The following is a 15,144-nucleotide window of genomic DNA, read 5'->3' on the forward strand; positions in this document are numbered from 1 at the left end:
CTATTATTTTTATATCTTCCAGTGTGTCTAAAATATTTCATAATAACTTTTAAAAAGATTAGATGATGCTGGTGAATCCTTGGGGCACAGCGACCCACTCTCTGCACCCCTACTTTTCCAGAGAGCATTGCCTCCCTTCTCCGCTCAGCCTTGTACTCTCCTCCACGTTCCCCCTCCCAGCCTCTCCCACCCACCCCAAGAAAAGAACTTTAACCAGCTCCTGTTGAAAACAGGGCTAGGTGGAAGATAGGAGCCAATTGCAAATCGTGTTACATCCAAATGTGAGTTACGGGAAAGGGGATTATCAAAGGAGGTTTTGATATTTTTTAAAAAGGAAAGCATTAGAGGATTTTGATATTTAAAATATTTAACAATTAGTGCCGTACTATGGGAAGGCTCTTGTTCCCATGAATCACCATGCACAGAGGATTCAGAGGAAAGACCATTTACCCATCCAAAGGGGTGCATTTCAGTGTTTTAACAACCAGCATAGTCTTGCTCACACAAATCAGCCGAATACCAGCCTCGCCTATAACTGCTCAATTTTTCTTCTGCAGATGGCAGGAAGTGAAACCACAAAGACAATGAAAATTGCTTATAAACCTTTCATAATCAGAGTCAAAAAAGGGTGAAATAAAAGAAATACCTGATACTCTTTATTCCTTCATATTGCTAAAGGAAGTTGAGGTATCATGTTGGTCAGAAGTTAAATGGAACTCTATAATTTTTTCATAATGAGAAGAACAAAAATATTTCAATCCTGTAAAGTATACACTAATGTTATAAATGGACACATTGAAATTTTAAGAGCACAATCGTCATTGGCTTTATCCCACAATCACTATGCATGTAGCAAGGCAGAGATCTTGGGAGATTTTGCCATCTGATATTTCAGAGCAGGAAGCAGCTAGAAAATTCTTTCATAGCTGTGGGAAAAACTGAAATTCCATTTATAAAAGCTAAGAAAAACTTACATTTTAAGAAAGATAGACACTATTCAGAGAATCACAAAAGAAACTGAGAGAATTAAGGCATATAGAACATTCTTTTGTAGGTAGTTGGTTGAGTGAGGAATAGCCAGGATCCACGGCCAGGTGAGACAAAGGGACTGGACATGATCAGAGCAAGTTTTCCATGTTAAGATCAAACGTCAGGTACGGGTCTACTTGCGGCCCTGAGGGATCGGAGGGAGGGTGGGTTTGGTGTTGGAACCTGGGCGACTGATGCCTGAGATTGTGTGTCTTCTGTGTTGGAGAGACCCTTTTTCACATGGAAATACCTGTTTATGTAGTGCTGTAAAACATTAAGAAAAAAAAGATACAGTATGTATAGTTAACCCCTTGGTACACTAAACAAAGAAAATAAGCATTGCATGATGTAAGAACCAGAATAACTTTTAGAATTCATTCATAACAAACTATAAGAAATAAATGACACCCAAATAAGAAAAATAAGGGTTGAGGTTGAGAATATATCATGTGCGTGGCTGGACAAACCTTGGGCTGGGTAGACTTGCCCAATGACCAGAAGGTTGCTATAGCAAGCAATTCCTATGCTACTCTTCTACCCTGCTCATTCATACCCTCTGTAATAATGCCCTGCACAGTATTCCTTTTCAATCATATGTGAGTAGACTTAGCACACACACACACACACACACACACACACACACACACACCCTGAAGTCCTTCCTAGAGAAACCTCATCTAATGCCCTTTAAGATTGGCTTGTTCACCCACGAGGAAGACACCAAGGATGAACCACAGAGCTAGGTTCCTCTGGGGACTGTGGAAGCAAGAGGAGTTTGGAAGATACAGACTGAAGGTGGAAGCATAGTGGCCACAGAGGAAGCCGAATTCTCATTGGGGAGAAAGCAGTGTAGGAGGGATTGAGAGAGTGAGGCAGAGGATTCTACAGGAAGTAAGCAAAATGGAGTGACCTATAATATAAGATCAGGAAGACGCAGCTTATTAAACAAACCAGTGCAATCCAAAATGTTAAAGGCAAAATGGACCTTCCTAAGGTATATTTAGAGCAAGAATGGCATACTCCTTGAGAAGATGATATCCTGTTAACAGAGTACAGAAAAAGATAAAAGGGACTTCCCTCGTGGTCCAGTGGTTACGACTCCACGCTTCCACTGCAGGGGGCGTGGGTTCAATCCCTGGTTGGGGAACTAAGATCCCCACATGCGGTGCAGCCAAAAAAAAAGAAAAAAGAAAAGGCTCCTCCTTATTTTCTACTTTTTTTTCACCATGGAGATATTTTTTTAAGCTGGAAAGAGTAACAAAAACACCTTAAGCAAATAAAGGCCCCGAAGAAGAAAGAAGACAGTAGGAGAGCAGGCCTCCCTTCTACATCAGTTCCCTTGTCCACACCCAGGTAAGCTACCTCCCAGGGTGCTGAAATAACTGACGGAAGTAATTTTAGAGTGTCTGGTCTTTGAGAATTCATTGCAATGAGAAAAGTACTGGAGGCAAATAATATTGCCATTTAAAAAATGGAAATAAAGGTCTACAAACCAGCACACCTGACTTTAAACCTCAGCAAATTCCAGTTTATTAAAGAAATGGTTTGTGCATTCAGAAAGAACTGTAGTGAGTGATAAGTGTTGGAAGGGATTTGCAAAGAAAAATTATTTCAAATTAACTTAATTTCCTTTTTACTTAGGCAGGGGTCAACAACCTATATAGCCCATAGGCCAAATCTGGTCTGCAGCCCATTTTAGTAAATAAAGTTTAATGGAAACCAGCCCATGCCCATTCATTTACATATTGTCTATGGCTGTTCTCACACCACAATGGTAGGGTTGAGTAGTTGCAAAAAAGTCTATGTTGTCCACAAAGCCAAAAGCATTTACTGTCTGGTTCTTTACAGAAAGCTTGCTGACCTCTGAGTTAGAAAATACGACTGATATAATGCAAGGCACGCATCGCAGTTTCTCGTGTGAATGCACTAGAGAGATGTGAGTAAGCGTCACAAAGCAGGTAGACTCTCCCTGGAAGTCAGTGTCCAGAGACTTGTCACAGGATGTTTCTCTTGGCCAAGTCCTGGGTCCCAATGTTGACAGCAACAATGACAAAGGCATAGGTGGCATGTTTGCTGGCTGAATAGAAATCTATAAAGTAGTAAATATGGAAGATGAATCAAGACCCCAAATGATCTAATCAAGTTGGAATGTGGGGCTGAAACCAAAAGGATAAAAAGCTGAAGATAAAAGTTGCATTTATGTAAAAAAAAAAAAAAATTAACAGCACATATACTGGATGATATAAACTTGGTTTGGCAGTTCATGTGAAAAAAAAAATATGAGGGTTTAACTGACCCAGAGCCAGTAGTGTGATGTGATTTCTGAGAAAATCACCACAGAAAGATGTTGGCAAGATGGCAGGTTAGGAAGCTCCAGGCCCTTGTTCTCCCAAGGAAACATTAAAAGAAAAACTAGAGACTAGCTAAAATAACTTTATAGGAGCTCTGGAAATCAGTCAATGATCTACAGCAACCAAGTGAACGCCCAACCATGAAAAAACCACATTAGCAAGGGTAAGAAATCTCATGAAGTTTTTACTCGCCTTTGCCCCTCCCCCACCCAAGGGGTTGAAGTACAGTTTGGGGGAAGAGAGGCCTGGCTCCCAGTTCCCTCCTGAGAGCCCATCTAGGGGCAGCCTGATTGGCCTCTGTGTCACCTAACTCATAGCCCAGATGGCTAGAGGTGGCACAGCTGGGATCTCAGGCTAGAGGAAGCCATAGGAAGCAGTGGGCAGGGCTCCTAAAAAACCCTGAGGGGGCACAGACCTAAAGACGCCTGGGACAAGAGATTCTTACTTGAGGAACACCATAGAACAGCTAAGGCCCCAAGAAAAAGCAGGAGGAAGACGCTTAGGGAAATTAATACATTCATTTAAAAGCATCTGTGTATACTGGGGAACTGGAGACAAGCACACACACAGGTCAGGGAAAGGGCATGCCCGGAAAGGGGCTGAAAAGACCCTGAGCCTTCACACTGGACTGATCCTGGGCTCAGAACATGCCCCGACAATCAGTGAAGGGCGTCCCCTGTACGGAGCCGGTCTATGTCCTGGGAGCGGTAGTTGCTTTTTCAAATGCCTAATTTTCAACACGAGATCACAATGCATATAAAGAAACAGGAAAACTTGGCCCATTCACATGAAATAAATCTCCAGAAACCATCCCAGCAGAAAACAACCACAACCTTTTATGTGTATAAAAATTTACAATCATAATACCTAGCAGATATCTAGCACTTTACTACTTACTTACACCATACCGCATCTTGCTGGTCCTGTATTATTATATTACGTATTACATTATAATATATATATATTACAGTAATATAGGATATTACTATATTATTGTGGGACGGATATTATTATTCATAAGGCTCAGACATTAATTGATTTGCCCAACACTGTACAGCCAGACAATAGTAGAAATGGAACCAAAACCCAGGTCTTCTGATTCCTAATGCAATGTTCTTTCCACAGCTCTGCCCCACGGGTAAGAGCCCCCCTTTGCTCTGGCCAGACTATGATTGGAATGTAGTTTTCAACTCTAAGTATCCCATTTATAAGTAAGGATACAGGCAGAGGAGAGACAATGAGATGGGAAAGGTCTGGGAACACGACCTGTGGGAAGCCAGAACCATGATGAGCTTTGGGGACATGTCTGTTCCAGGGCTCCTGGGTTCCCTCAGGTTCTGAAGTGGCAGCTCACAGCCTTTAAAAGAGTTCCCAGAACACTTCACACATCTTGTGAGATGACATAGTATGTCTACTTGAGAATTTGGGATTATATCCTGGAACTTGAGTCTTGGGACTTGTAAAAAATGAATTAAAAGAAACCTCCATGAAATGGAGTTGGGAGACCAGAAGGGGGAGATCTCTCGCCCTGCGACCATAGCAGAGCCCAAAAGGAAGAAGTCTCCTCTTCTTTCCTGGCAAGGACTCAGTCAATGAAAAGCCATGGACTCTTGGTTTACTAAAACTCTCCCAGTTCCCTTTCCCTCTCTATAAAAAGCTTTCTCCTTCCTTTGCCCTGTGGGGCCTTGCATGTGGCTCACTGTGGTTGTAGACCCCGAATTGCAATTCTCTGCTTGATCCCTAATAAACCCATCTTGGCTGGAGAAATACCTGGCAGTCTGTTTATTTCAGGCCAACAGATTCTAATTTATTGCTTCTGTCCTCCCTGATGAGTAAAATGCTGGAAAATACCCTATCTCGGTCAGCTGTCCTGAGTACAGCTACACCTGAAGAGGGAGTCCACCCCTGAAATGGTTAGAAGGTGCCTGATTCAGGACCTTCCTTCTGGAGATGCCACCTACTGTGTCCTCTTGTCCCTGGCGACCTAACACATCTGTACTCTCTTTCTGGCTCCCGAGGTCACCTGAGTAAGCAGGGGATCCTCAAGTCTTCTTCCGGTCTCAGGCAGACCACCCCACCCCCCCCTCAGGCTACCAATGGTGGCTCCTCCGAGCCTCCAGGTTCTAGAGAATTCCCCCCAATTTATTCATTCCTCTATCAGTTGCTCACAGAGCCCCATAATGGGTTACTCTCTCCCTTTTCCATTTTCACCTCTAGCCCTTCAGTCTCCCCACACTGTTTAAGGTCTTTACTCAATGTTCTTTATGAACATTGCCAGAGACAAAAATGTGATGGCCATCCTGTCTGTGCCAGGAGACATGCATTCACAAGTCTGTTGGGGAGCAAGGTGTAAAAAGGAGGTGAAGAGGAGGGGCTGGCCTGATCCTTTAAACACAAAACCGTCAGGATTCTGCCAGACCCCCAGAGCAGGAGACTGGTCAGTGATATGAAAACTTCCCTGCGTTTCTTCGCCTTCACTGAATGCAGCCCAAGTTGCTAAAACCTCCTTTCGAGAGCACGTGCCCCTCATCCCAGAACACCCCTGCAGGCAGTGTGGCCAGATGGGCAGAGCAGCAGTGTCCACTCTAAGTAGCTAAGTAACCTTGGGCGCATTCCTGATCTTTTTAAACTTTGTTTCTCATCTATTACAGTGGGGGATAAATAACCCATCCTGCCTCAAAGGAGAGATTCTCACTTTAAGCACTCAATTAATTAAAAAAAATCAGAAACAGAAAGACAGTGGGAAATAATTATAATATTAATATTTATATGAGAACCATATGTAAATGACTCATACCTTTCAGGGCCTGGTCCTCAATATCACCTATTGTTGATTCTGGGTGTGAATAAATTCTGTCTTCTGGAGGATGAAAAGGCAAGTCTTTTGACCATGGACAAGACTCAAATAATGCAGAGTATTTCATGGAATCACTGGAATCCATGCCACTGAAAAATGAAAAATGAATATATCTTTGAGATGCAATACCATTAATGGCCATATGATCATTGGGTTATCTTTGTCAAATCATTCAGTAGTTTGCAAACATATCTCTGTTGAGCTAAAGTTTTCAATGATACATAGGTACCAAGACCTATTAGCAGCTGATATGTTAAGTACTGTATATATTAGCATAAGCTTCTCATCCATTATACAAAACATCACTGAATATTTTCTAAGAGCAAGGCATCCTGAGAGGTGCTGGAGTCTACAAAACAAGATGAGTCAGGCACGGATCCTAATTCCTAGGACTTCAGAATCCAGTGCAATTTATATAGGGCAGTCCCTTCTATTTCAAGGACAGAGAAAAATGAAAGCGTGTTAGAGAGCCTGATCTGGACCACACATTGGGCATACCTAAGGCTAGTTTTTTGTCCTCCTTTTTAGGACAAGGTTGGGGTGTGACCTGGGTGCCTCAAGTCTCTGCGTCTGGGCCAGTGGGCTTCCTACCAGTACGCTGCCCTCCTTTGGGCTCCACCTGCTTCCTGGCTTCTTCTGGGGGAAGCAGCTCCACTGAGGCGGAGCTCATCCTGCAGAAGGGAGCACTGTGAACAGCTGAGCTTTGTTCATAGCAAGATTAAACATTATTTCTTGTATTTATTAATTAGCTTTTGTGGACTATTTACCTCTTTTCTTCATTTCTCTTTTGAGGATCTGAATGTTTTCCATATCAATTTATGTGACTATATATGTTATATATATTATATATGGAATTGAATATATTATATATTGAATTACATATTATAAATTGAATATATAACATATAACATATATGAATATTATATTCAATATATTATATATGTTAGTTGTTACATATACTATATATCATATATAGTATATTATATAAGTTATTAATATATATTTTATATAGCTTCCTGTTTCCCTTTTTAATTTGTTTGGGACCTAGAGCAACTTAAAATGTTTATATAATCAAAATATATTCATCTTTTCTTCTGCGATTTTACTCATTTCTTTAAAAACATTTCATTAACACTTTAATCAGCCTACTAAATACATATAGTTAGAATTAAGTCATATAGAAGGGCTTAAAATAGAAGGTAACAGTGACCCCAATTTCATTCTCCGGAGAGCCAACCATTCTTAACTGTTTTTAGATATTCTGACAATAACCTTTTTATTTCTAAATAACATGTCACTGACTTTTATTGACTTGCCAGTTTTAAACACATCTTTGACAGAGATTTCTGCTATGATCAGAAAGGATTTAGCTCACTTAATAACCTCCCCCCATTTTTCTCCCCACAAACAGTTCTATCACTATTTTCAGTTCCTCCATCGGTCAGATCTACATCTTCATGTATCATATTTAAAAATCCCCATTTCTTGTTCCATCAACAGCAGATGATATATACTCACTTGCCATCTCCACCTCCTAAACTTTGTCATTGGAAATTTTTACTGTCAAAATTGATTGTATTAAGTTTTGTATTCATAGTTATGTCTTTTCATAATTTAGCTAAAGGTTGATTTAAATGTTGAAAATCAATAGATAATTGTTTACTGCAAAGCCTAGTAGTTGCCTATGATTATGCTTTCTTCTCTGTATTTCCAATGTAACGATTCCCATCTCAGCAAAGAAGTACGAGTCTAGGGTCAAGTTCAAGTTGACCTCCACTTGTTCACATTCCACATTTAACTTCAGTTACAGCCTAGCAGTAGCAAAGGCTGATCCAAATTGGGTCTATTCAAGATAAAGCCTGTCATTTAAGTGAGGGTGTCCACATCTTTTATCAGGATGATGTTATGACTACCAGAGATGTAAAGGGTAGAAGCAAGTCTCAAGGAGGTGTTCCCAGGAGCTCTATCACTGGAAACACAGTCCAATTAGCTCTCTGGGCCTGTCCTTGACCCAGGATGAAATACAGTGGGTGGTGTAGGCATACTAAGGGGACACGTCCAATGTGTCTGAACGGCAAGCAGAGGCTGCAGCTCTTGGGTGGTAGTTCATGGCTGGAATCCAGAACCAGCGCTCCTGGAAAGCTTCCATATTGCTGAGCATGGACATGGGCTGCTCGCTGGACCTAAGCTTCCTATCAACTACAGCCAGGGCCAGATGGCACCAACATTCCCAGGCGAACATACTCCAGGATGGGGCGGTCTCCCTGCGCCTATGGGCTCTGCTTAGAAGTTTTGACTACTGGTTATCAACTAGAGAAGTCTAATGGCTTGCTTGAAGGCGGGGATACCTCTTACTAGATTGGACAGAGTTCTTGGGTCTGTCTTGCTGTTACTGGACAACAGCTTTTGGACCCCCTCACAGAATGCTAGCCCCCTTCAGGCAGAACACCCATGCTCCTAGAAGACTTTGTTTCCCAATTTCTTGCTTCCACGTAAGGTAAGTGAGCGTGTCCAAGAAGCGCTTCCTAGAGAAGTATATAAACTGAGACCAGTACCGCCAACATCTGGATTTTCCAGTCACTGAATAACTCTTTCCTCTACCCTTGCAGTGGAAAAAGGCCATGACTAACCCATGCTTGGGGTCTTCTCTCTAGAAGTATGACTAGACTGAGTCTTTTCCCCCTGAACACAGCCTTAGATGCATTTAGGTTTTACGGGTTACATCTTTTATTCCAAACTATAGAAGCATAAAGATGTTCTTCCTTCTTTTAGTAAAAAACAATAATCCATAGATTTTATGGCCAAATCTCTAAAGTGATATCAGTAGAGTATGTTGAAGGGAACTTAGAAAGAAAATGGCACCAAAAATTTCACTGGATTTTTAATATATATTTTATTTGCCTGCTAGGGTTGCCGTAACAAAGTACCAAGGACTGAATGGTTGAAAGTCATTGTCTCACAATTCTGGAGTCTAAAAGCCCAAGATCAATGTCAGCAGGGTTGGTTCCTTCTGAGGCTGTGAGGGAGAGTCTGTTCCAGGTCTCTCTACTAGCTTCTCGTGTTTTGCTGGCAATCTTTGACCATCCTTGGCTTCTGCATCACCCAAGCTCCCTTGCTGTGTGTGTGTGTGTATGTGGACAACAATTATATTGGATTAAAGGTTCACCCTTCCCAAGTCTGACCTCATCTTAACTAAATGCATCTGTAATGACCCTACTTCCAAATAAGGTCACACACTGAGGTACTGGGATTAGGACTCCAATATGTACATTTGTGGGGAGTTGAATTATGTACACAATTCAACCCAAAATACATATGTTTTGGTCTCTTATTTTTGGAAAAGAATACCTCTTCATTTAAAACACATACCAAAAGAGGGATCACAGAGCAAGTTCTGCCTTTCAAACAATTACTTTTCTTTTGTATCAAAGGAAGTATTAAGAGTAAATGAAAATGCTTTGAAAGTCAGGAGTCAAAAAGTGGCTGGGTTGAAAGGCACATGTGTTACCATGAGGGAAGGGTCAGACTTGAGTGAACATCTGACCCACCCTTTTCACTGTGGGAACAGATGATAAATAAGCCCACTGCAGCCTAGTAGGCATTTTTTAAATTTTTTTTTTTAAATTCTGCTATGGACTGAATGTTTGTGTCCCTACCCCACCCTGCCCAAATTTATATATTGGAATCCTAACCCCCAATGTGATGGTTGGTATAAGGAGGTGAGACCTTTGAGAGGTAATTAGGTCAGGAGGTGAAGCCATCATGAATGGGATTAGTGCCCTTATAAGAAAAGACAAAAGACAGCTTGCTTCCTCTCTCTCTTTTCCACCATGTGGGGACACAGCAAGAAGCCAGCCATCTGCAAACCAGGAAGAGGACCCTTGTCAGAACCCGGCCACGCTGGCCCCCTGATCTCAGACTTCTCAGACTCCAGAAGTGTGAGAAAGAACTGTCTGCTGGTTAAGCCACTCAGCCTACAGTAATTTGTTATAACAGCCTAAACTAAGATATTCTTTCTCTCACTGTACTCCTGTCAAGCTACCTAACTGTACTAAAAATCCAGAGTGTGAATAAATCCTCAGAGATCCACAGTTTCAACACTGTCATTATAATTTGTTAACTGACTATAATCTAGTGTCTCTAGTATCCAGTGAGATGTGCAGACTTGGGTGGCTATTTAGTAGGTCCTGTTGTTTTTCATCATCAAATTTATGAAAGGAAACCCAAAGTGTTACAATAATAAAACTCAGAAATAAAGGAAAGCATTACTCTTTTTTTAAATTGACATTCTCATTATGACACACATCACCCTCATAAAACATCTCTTTGCTGTGGCAGACTTTTAAAATTACATTTTATATTAATACTTCAAAAATTATAAAATGCTCATTGTTGAAAATATCGGGAAGAACAAAGAAAATAAAAATTGGCCACAATCCCACCACTAGAAGATAATAACTGATACTATTTTAGTATATATCTTTTTAGTGTTTTTTTTTCTATACATACACATGAATATTTTTAAACCTATATTATGTTGGATATACATGTGCACCTGACTTTTAACACACCATTTATATTATAAGCACTGATCTGTATTTAACTCTTTATAATTTACCTAAAATTTGTTTTAACATATAGAGTGATGTAAGAAACTTAATTGTATCTATAGGACCAATTTTTCCCATTTACTGAATATTTCATCAAATTCTCATGGATTTTTAATAATTTTTTTAGGATATAAAAATAAAACATATATATCCTGTGCAGACGATTTAGAAGTTACAGAAAAAAAGATAAAGAAGAAAATAAAAATAACTGATAAATCTAGAGGAAGACCCACTGCTAATGTTTTAGTGTGCTTGCTTCCAGTCACTTCTTGTCTATTTTGTTGCCATGCATTCAGAGAGACCAAACCCACGGACCCCTTCTAAAGAGTTCTTTACTTGATTCTCTGTCACTGCTCTGGCCACAGATGATAAGGGCAACAAATCTATAGACCAGCCTGTTACCTATGAGGGCTCTGGCTAGAGATTCTACTCAAGAGTGGCACCCGTAGTAGATAGTGATTGCCTCAACCAGCGAGGTCTTTGCTTGGGAAGCGTGTATTCAAGACCTACAGAGACATAGTCAATGGTAGTGGCAGGCACAGCTGAAGTAGAAATGGAATGTAATAGAATACCCACAAAAGCCAAGCACTAAAATCAGTGGTGAAGGGTCTGATCTGGTCTATAAGGGGTTTAAATATCAAAAAGGGAGTTATTGAAAAGCTATTTGGTAGTTTATAGATTTAATGGAAAACTAGAGAACCAGGTTTTTAAACCTGGCAAGAGCAAAGGTAAGCTAGGTGCCAAGAACACAGCCAAGTTGCAATACAGGAAGAGACTGGTAGACACCATTGCTTGCGCTCCACAATGGATTCTTGATTCTTCCACCACTGGTGATTTGAATGATCTCTAACTGCCCCTGCATCAGCGTGTCACTCCCTCAAGTTTCAAAGTCCCAAAGAGAAGCTTCTTAGGTTCCAGTGAACCTAGGTTATAAGCCTGTGCCCTCCTCCCTAGAGGGCCAGGATCTATTCTATTCAAATTCTATGATGGGAGTTGGGGCCCTGCTTCCCAGCTTTAGGAATTCCCTGAAGTCTAAGGACGAGTGCCACCATTTTAACTAACCAGCAGAAAATACCTTATTCTACCCAATAAAACTCAACTCACCTCTTTTCAGAAGGTCCAAAGGGAGTTTTAAAGTAATCTCCATAAAGCTCAAAACTTTTCTTTAGTTCTAAAGCTGTAAAATAACGTAGACTGTTGATGATGGGTGCTGGTACTAGACCCCTGGAATTGGAAATTTAAAAAAAAAATCCACAGAATTTTATAATAATACCAAGCATACACACATGTAATACCTAAATACTGACCTTTACACCTCCCAAGTAAATGCATACGCCAATAAAACCTATTTGGAATAATGTAATATATACACTCATAAGCATTCACGTCAGAGCTTGTCTTAGACACTGGCATTATTACATTCTAATTTGTAGATTAAGCAAATTTGTATTTTTCTGAATATTCCTTATCAATTAAGACATTAATATAGGCAGATTTTCTTCCTACTGATTAGTACATATTCAATTGTAAACCCTCATTCATTTGTTATGTGAAGTCCAGCAATATATCAACTGCTATAAAAACTGAAATAGATATTTTCCAGTTTTGTTTATAATCTAATGCTTTGAAATAATACCAGAATAAAATATTTATACAAATTCTAATATTGTACTTTCAACTGAACTCTAGCATAAAATATCTATTTTTCATCTATACTAGCCTGTTTCCCCAGAGTGACTTGAAAGAATCATTAACTATTTTTAGTGAATAAATCCTACTGCTATTCACTCTAGACTTGCTAAATAGAGTTGCTATGTGCAAAGTAGCCCGACTGCATATAAATGCATGAAAATTCAAAGCATCCTTCTGCCCTAGCATAACCCATTTGGAGTTCAGATTTAAAACAGCTTAGTGTCCACAGTGTTTCAATAGGCATGGCTGCTCTGCTGGTGAGAGTCGCACAGGCCCCAGCTTTAGCTGCCCTGGGGGACAGTACCCATCTCCTGGCCACCACCCTCCCATCCCCCTAGTAGAACTTTGTATATTCCACACAGCCTGCCTTTTGAATCAGACTATCCAAAGATAGCTTACCAATGTGGAGAAAATTAATCACACTTTTTTTGCTATATAGCAGACAAAGACAAAACTTAATTTATATTGGTTAAAGATTTTTAACAGAGAGCTTAATATTGCAGACAATAAAGAGAAGTGAAATTGAAAAACATTTTTAAATGGCTTTTTTATTCTGCTTCCTCGACTCACCGCACTTTAAAAAGATCTTTAAAACACTATAATTAAGGTCTTGTCAGTGCTCTTAGTGACTTTCTGAAAACAGGGATTTCACTTTATTACTCAAATTTTCCAAAAGGTCACACAGAAAAGAGAATTCAGAATACTGAAGCCTATAACATTCATGAGAAAATAAAACACAAACATTTCATAAACATCGTGGTTATTCATTTTTAGTAAATCTTAAAGTCTAAATGTGCCTCTTCACATGTAATAATTAATAGTACAATAATTATTATAGCCACTAATATCTATGAAGCCTCTACTATGCATCAGGAACTAAGTGAAACATTGCATGTTAAGGACTAAGAATTCATGGCTTAATAAAGATAAAATGGTCCCCATCCTGATGGAATTTACAGTTTAATGTGGAAAGGAGACATTAAACAAATGATCCCACAAATCATTAACGACTATTTTTTGAGATTCATGAAGGACAAGTATAGGATATTCAACAGGATATAATTAACCTTCCATCATCAAAGCCTTGGCAAAGGCTGATACTTATATTCAAACACCACCAGAAATATCATTCTTTGCAGTCTTCAAAGACTGCAAAAAATCATCAGTTTCTAGTAGTTGTGAGTATATTGTGCCTTTAAAAATATATATAAATGAAAGGGAAATACAACTTCTAGAACTAGGTTTACTATTGAACCACTGGGTCCATTTTAGTACAAAGGTCCCTGTTTGTGTTGATGATTTAAGATTCATTTGGTATATTTGGATACTAAAAAATCAATCTAAAGATGCCCAGGTGTAAATAAATGTGATAAATCACTACCTTTGAAACAGGAATGTGTGATGAGGAGGTGTCTTTCCCATTAGGGCCTGCCGGGCTGTCTCATACTGTCTCGCCATAGACTCTCTTTCCTAGGCAAGAAATATGATTTAAAATTATATTGATGTTAAAAATATGTCAGATGATTAAAATAGCTATAATCATTGTCTTCTTTCTAGAGACTGTCAAATGTGTGGAAAGAAAAAGGGAAAAAACATAGGCCTAAAAAACAATATTTGTTCAGTGGAAAGAAAGAAAACTTTATAAATAAAATAGAAATATTTTTATGAAGACTAAAATTTAATACACAAACTTTATCTGACATTTAAATAATAATGAGGCAATTTTTTATTAAGATATCATGTTTATATATATATATTTATCTTTCTAATGAGATTATCTCTCAAGGATACAGACTATTATTGTCTTTTTAGTTTTACCAGATCTTAGCACACCTAGTAACTAACTGATTGAATATATCCAACGACGTTAAGTATGATCCTGAAATAGGACAGATTGGGAAGTCTTCCTCCCGTGTTTCACCAACACCCCATCACCATCACTAAATACTTGGTGAGCATTTGATTATGGGGATACAAAGATACAAAAAACATAGTCCTGGGACTTCCCTGGTGGTCCAGTGGTACAGAATCCGCCTTCCAATGCAGGGGACGCGGGTTTGATCCCCGGCCAGGGAACTAAGATCCCACATGCCACAGGGCAACTAAGCCCGCGGGCCATGACTAGAGAGCCCTCATACCACAACTACTGAGCCTGTGTGCCTCAACTAGAGAGCCCACGTGCCACAGCTACAGAGCCCACATGCTCTGGAGCCCGCACGCCACAACTAGAGACAGAAAACCCACACGCCACAACTAGAGAGAAGCCTGTGTGCCACAACAAAAAATCCCGCATGCTGCAACTAAGACCCGATGCAGCCAAAAAAAAAAAAAAAAAAGAGAGAAAAGAAAGAAAAGAAAAAAAACCCCACATAGTCTCTGCATTCAAAAGGTTTATAATCTGGTGTCAAAAGGCAACTGAAAAGAGGAAAAAACCAAAGATAGCACATGTTGTGTTATAACTATACATGCTGTTGAGAAATTCTAGGTCAAGCTTTTGAAATTGTTCCTTAGACACATGACATGAGAGCTAACATGCAGACTCATTGAACACAGCCTCTCAGGTGGATATTTGATTGCTAAGACCACTTTACTGTTCCCCTGACCA

At 39.7% G+C, this 15,144-nt stretch overlaps 1 protein-coding gene across 1 annotated transcript in view; it reads right to left on the reverse strand.

Annotated features, from left to right (window-relative positions):
* Positions 1-653: 653 nt before the first annotated feature.
* LRGUK (leucine rich repeats and guanylate kinase domain containing) overlaps positions 654-15,144 on the reverse strand; it is a 124,186-nt gene continuing 109,695 nt past the window's right edge. Inside the window, exons 17-20 of the mRNA XM_057549974.1 lie at positions 13,921-14,009; positions 11,952-12,071; positions 6,178-6,326; positions 654-1,293 (exon numbers count right to left, since the gene is read on the reverse strand). Coding sequence (XP_057405957.1) covers positions 1,163-1,293; positions 6,178-6,326; positions 11,952-12,071; positions 13,921-14,009 — 489 coding nt within the window. The 3' untranslated portion in view covers positions 654-1,162. The remainder of the gene's footprint in view (positions 1,294-6,177; positions 6,327-11,951; positions 12,072-13,920; positions 14,010-15,144) is intronic.

The sequence above is a fragment of the Balaenoptera acutorostrata genome, chromosome 7, assembly GCF_949987535.1.
Source record: "Balaenoptera acutorostrata chromosome 7, mBalAcu1.1, whole genome shotgun sequence".
NCBI classification, from domain to species: Eukaryota; Metazoa; Chordata; class Mammalia; order Artiodactyla; family Balaenopteridae; genus Balaenoptera; species Balaenoptera acutorostrata.